Source organism: Callospermophilus lateralis, chromosome 15 (assembly GCF_048772815.1).
Source record: "Callospermophilus lateralis isolate mCalLat2 chromosome 15, mCalLat2.hap1, whole genome shotgun sequence".
Lineage (NCBI taxonomy): Eukaryota > Metazoa > Chordata > Mammalia > Rodentia > Sciuridae > Callospermophilus > Callospermophilus lateralis.
In genome coordinates, this window is record NC_135319.1 from 66,361,249 (window position 1) to 66,366,348 (window position 5,100).

At 54.5% G+C, this 5,100-nt stretch overlaps 1 protein-coding gene across 1 annotated transcript; it reads left to right on the forward strand.

The window, feature by feature from the left end:
- Nucleotides 1-1,994: 1,994 nt before the first annotated feature.
- Nkx2-3 (NK2 homeobox 3) lies at nucleotides 1,995-4,573 on the forward strand. The gene is made up of 2 exons (XM_076835113.1): nucleotides 1,995-2,340; nucleotides 3,837-4,573. Exons 1-2 carry the CDS (start codon nucleotides 1,995-1,997, stop codon nucleotides 4,571-4,573), a joined length of 1,083 nt encoding a protein of 360 aa, XP_076691228.1.
- Nucleotides 4,574-5,100: the final 527 nt, after the last annotated feature.

The window sequence follows — 5,100 nt, forward strand, 5'->3', positions numbered from 1 at the left end:
CCACAGATGGTCTCTGCCCACCGCTCTGGTCCTAAGGGTACTCCCCGGAGCTGTGGCCCAGGCGGCAGCTCAACTCCCCAGGCGCCCCCAGGGGCTGCCTCCCCTCAACATTTCCGCTCTCTCCTGAACAGCCCCGCCTCTCTCCCCTCCCAACGGGCTGTACTTTCATTCCCCGGCCAAGGGCACCGACTCCTCTGCATTACCGGTTCCCGGCAAGGCAACTTTCAATCCTCATTCCTCCCACTCGAACTCGGTGCCTGCCCCTTCCCGGGAACGTTGTCCACAGCCCCCACACGTTCCACCTGTTCCTTCTAGCTGAGGCCAGCTTCTCCCAACTTAGCTATTCAGGTCCAAAAAGGGGGGAAAAAAAAGTTTGGAGCCACCAGATGAAGGACGCCACGGTTGGAATTGAACCGGTTCCAATTTTTTCAAGGCCAGCGTTGCCCACGCGTGCTTCTGTGGGCTCATAGCAGCACCCGGGCCTACTCACTGGACTGTGCTGGCAATGGGTGAAAGCCTATGGGGGGAGGGGTTCCCACCCAGTGGAACAATCCAAAATCTCTGGGGAGTCTACAGATTTACCCAGAAAACAACAGAATCTCAGGAGGGCGCCAGAAGCTCCGTGGATAGAGAATAGAAACAAGTGTCCAAGATTCAAGGCCTAGACTCAGACTCCCTTCTGAGGACAAATCCTGCTCTCAAAACCACATGAAGCCATCCAGTGTGTACAGCACTCCAGCCACCTCACCACTAAGGCAGTCAACAAACACTGCGCTGACCTCGGATGCAGAATAGCGGTAATGACATATACTGAGAAATTAACATTGGGAAACTGCACTAAGCTCCTGGAATGTTTTACCTTACTTAATCAGAACAATAACCCAAAGCGAGTATTACTGTCTCCTTTTAAAGATGAAGAAACTGATGAAACAAATATCCAAGACCACAGACTGATGGAGGCCAGATTCAAAGCAAGAGCACTCGGACACCAAAATGTAGTCAAGAACTCCATCATCCTATCTTTCACATACCTGCTCTGTACAGCAACTAAGGGCTACAAGGGCAAAGGCAACCCTGGACCCTGGGCAAGTGCAACCCGGACCCGGCCCTCAGGAGGCTCACAGTCTGTGGCAACCAGACACATAAAGCTATAAACTAAATGAAAAATGATAAGTGACACGAATGTCCTTTGCTAACAGAAGCTGCAAGTTCAGAGGCGGGAAAGAGGACTTCCGGCCCGGCGAACAGGGACTGCTTCCTTGGAGGAGGTAGTATTTGAGTAGAGCCTTGAAGAACAGCTTTCCACTCTTGGAGACAAGGGCGGGAAAGACGTTCCATGTGGAAGAATCTCTTGAGCAAAGACAAGAAGTAGGAAATTGACACGTCGCTCAGAGATAGATGAAACACTGGTTGTTGATGCAGCGCCGGGTATTTACCAGCCAGGAAGTCTTCTTGTCCTCGCAGCACCTGAAAAAACCGCACTGTTGTGGCATCCTTCCCGTGGACAGCAGGCCTCCCACAACTGGCCCAGGTCGGGAAGGTGCAGTCGGGCGGAGTGAGAATCGGTGGTTCGGACACTCGAGTCGGTGGTGCAACCTCTCCTGCAGCCACTTGGACTTAAGGCCCTATACAGTCCTAGTCTATTTCTGGTTAGCGCTGCCAGAATCCACTTGGTGAATGCGGGGGCGTGGCCCGAGTGAGCCACAGCCAATGAGGAGGGAGGCCGGAGTGCCGGCCCCGCCTCCGACGTGACGCAAGGCCCTCGGACAGAGGCTTCTCAGCCCCGGCCCCAGTCCCTGCAGTGGCTGTAACAAAACCCAGACCCCCAGATCCCGGCCAATGGAGGCGATTTAGACTGGAGCGGGACCGCGTCTGTCAAAAACCCGACTGGGCAGCAACCGCAGAGTCGAGAAGGAGAGCTGGAGTCGCCGCGCTGCCTCCCCGCCCCCGCCGGGATTTATTGAGTATTTGGACTGGACAATTAAGTGGCCCTGATGATGTTACCAAGCCCGGTCACCTCCACCCCTTTCTCAGTCAAAGACATTTTGAATCTGGAGCAGCAGCACTTACACGGGGCGCACTTGCAGACAGACTTGGAGCACCACTTCCACTCCGTGCCCTGTATGCTGGCCGCAGCTGAGGGAACGCAATTTTCTGACGGAGGGGAGGAGGACGAGGAAGAAGAAAGGGAGAAACTGTCCTATTTGAACTCACTAGCCACAGCCGACGGCCAGGGGGATTCGGGTCTCTGTCACCAGGGCTATGTCCACTCGGTCCTTCGAGACTCGTGCAGCCGGCCCAAGGAACATGAAGAGGAGGTCGTGAGAGATCGGAACCAAAGTGAGTAGAGGGGGAAAAGAAACGCACCGGCACACCTGAAGCAATGGCACAGCGCCCACAATCAGCCCACAAACCTTACCAGGCAGGTTACGAGCCCCTTTAACCTTTGGCTGGGGTCACGCCTGGGGTCCTGGTCAACAGCAGCTCAATAAAGCACAGATACCTGAGAGAGAGAGAGAGAGAGAGAGAGAGAGAGAGAGAGAGCGAGCGCGCTGGGGAGGAAGAAGGACTTGGTGGCCCTGACAATTACAGATGGGGGCAGAAACGATGCAGCCCCTAGGGAAGGGAAAGTGGTTATTGCTGCCCTGATGTTGATAAGCAACACAGGCTTAACTGTTGAGTCCCAACATCTAGAAATATTTTTTCTCTCCTCCCACCCCTGACCCCCATCCCAAAGGCTCTTCTCAAAAAAAAAAAAAAAAAAAAAAGGAGCCTGACCTAGTTTTTCACTTCCCCTCCAACATGAATTCTCTGAGGCCAGGTGTCCACCCTTCTCCAAAAAAACAGAACAAGCAGGTTGTGTCTCAAGTGTCCTAAGGGTGCAGGAATTTTGGTAGAGACCACCTAGGTGGTTTTCTGACTTCTCTGCTTGAAGATCAACATTCTCACGGCTGCAGAGAGAAGGGGATAGTCTTAGAGTTCATGGGAATACAGTTCATTCCGTGTGATCTGTAGCTCTCACACCCCTGGGGCCCCTGGGAACGTTTGCTTTGTGTCTCAGACTGTAGGCCCAATAGAGAACACACCGAACTTAGTGCCAGATCTAGCCGTTCATATCTAACCAGAAGAGAATTAGGAGGGGTGATCAGATAACTGAACAAAGCTCCCAAAGAATTGTTTCCGAGGGGACAGAGTTAAAGAATCTCTTTCTCCAAGAGGAAGTTTGATGTGGCTGAGGCCACGGCCTGTGCTCTGACAGCTCACCCTAGCCTAAAATAGACATGAAACTGTCTAAAATCAGTTAATCAAACTTCTTTTTCTCTCTAAGGTAACACACAACACACATTTGCATGTAGTCTTTTATAAGCAAAGAACTGTCCTTGAGCAATGCATTTCCCAAAAGAAAGATTTTCGGGCAACCCATGCACCTAGGTCACCTAATACCAGCATGTCTCACACCTTCAGCTATGCATGGTGTTGTGGAAGGCAAACGAGTTTGCAAATACTGTATTATTTGTAGCTTTCATTCTGAAAATAGTCATTAGCATGTTGAGTCGCACACTTAATACAGGGTAATCTCTTCTTTTGCAGATGCTCAAGTTTTAATAAATGCACACTAACTACTCTATCCCACCAAAAGTGCCTCCGCCCGCCCGCTGAGGGTGTTCTTTGGGTACTCGGGTTGTCGCCTCAGTGTGTCATGGCACCAGGAGCCACAAACTTTCTAAAAAGTCCAGGCATTTACTACCATATGCTCTGAGCTGCCACCAAATAAGGGGAAGCCCGGGAGAGACCAGGAATAGCTAATGGATGCTGTTGTTTTGCTTCTCTCGCAGAAAACTGTCAGCTAAAGAAGCCTCTAGAGACGACCGGAGACTGTAAGACGGCGGAGGAGAGCGAGAGGCCAAAGCCACGCAGCCGCCGGAAGCCCCGAGTCCTCTTCTCACAAGCCCAAGTCTTTGAGCTAGAACGCAGGTTCAAGCAGCAGAGGTACCTGTCGGCGCCCGAGCGCGAGCACCTCGCCAGCAGCCTGAAGCTTACGTCCACGCAGGTGAAAATCTGGTTCCAGAATCGCAGGTACAAATGCAAGAGACAGCGGCAGGACAAGTCTCTGGAGCTGGGAGCACATGCTCCGCCGCAGCCGCCGCGCCGTGTGGCGGTACCGGTGCTGGTGCGGGATGGCAAACCGTGCGTCACGCCCAGCGCTCCGGCCTACGGTGCACCGTACAGTGTGGGCGCTGGCGCTTACTCGTACAACAGCTTCCCTGCGTACGGCTATGGGAACTCCGCCGCCGCGGCCGCCGCCGCCGCCGCCGCAGCGGCTGCCGCTGCCGCGGCCTACAGCGGCAGCTACGGCTGTGCCTACCCCGCAGGCGGCAGTGGCGGTGGGGGGGCTTCTGCCGCGGCCACCACCATGCAACCCGCCTGTAGCGCGACCGGAGGCGGCCCCTTCATGAACGTGAGCAACCTGGGAAGCTTCGGCGGCGGTGGCGGCTCACAGCCATTGCACCAGGGTGCTACAGCCGGGACCGCGTGTGCACAGGGTACCTTACAGGGCATACGGGCCTGGTAAGGACCAGTCGGATCACGCGGCGGGCGCCTACCGCAGCCTGGAGCCGCGGGAATGAAGCGCGAGAAAGGCCAGACCCAAGGGCCAGGTCCCCTCGTTAAAATATATATGTATACATATGTCTCGCTCCCCAGGGCTCAGAATCGCAGCCCACTCGAGGCCTGGGGATGGCGACTCAGGGGCAAGGAGGATGCCCGAGTCCGGTTGCCAAAACCGTTTTCGAGTCAGAAACTCCCTGCCTGGGCGCCAGGGAGGACTCTAACCCCTACCCTGGCCCCGAGGGGAATGCAGGAGGCTGGGACTCTGGCTGCCGTTTGTTCTCCCCAAAACAAGAAGGGTTTCTCTCCCTCCATCTTCTTGTGGCCTCCGCAAAGCGTTGGCGGGGAACCTGGACCTAAAAGAAAAAGAAAACAGGAAGGCATGAAAGAGAAAAATGGGGATCGTGGCTTGAGAAACATCAGGCTTTACCGACCCTCTGTCCCCTTTGCGGGGCTCAGAGCTCCACACTACAGTGAATTTTCGTTTTCCAA

Bases quoted from the DNA above. Each gene is read 5' to 3' on its own strand.
- Nkx2-3 (XM_076835113.1), top strand. From the start codon at position 1,995: ATGATGTTACCAAGCCCGGTCACCTCCACCCCTTTCTCAGTCAAAGAC. The intron at 2,341-3,836 runs GTGAGTAGAGGG...CTTCTCTCGCAG, and splicing joins CGTGAGAGATCGGAACCAAA to AAAACTGTCAGCTAAAGAAG.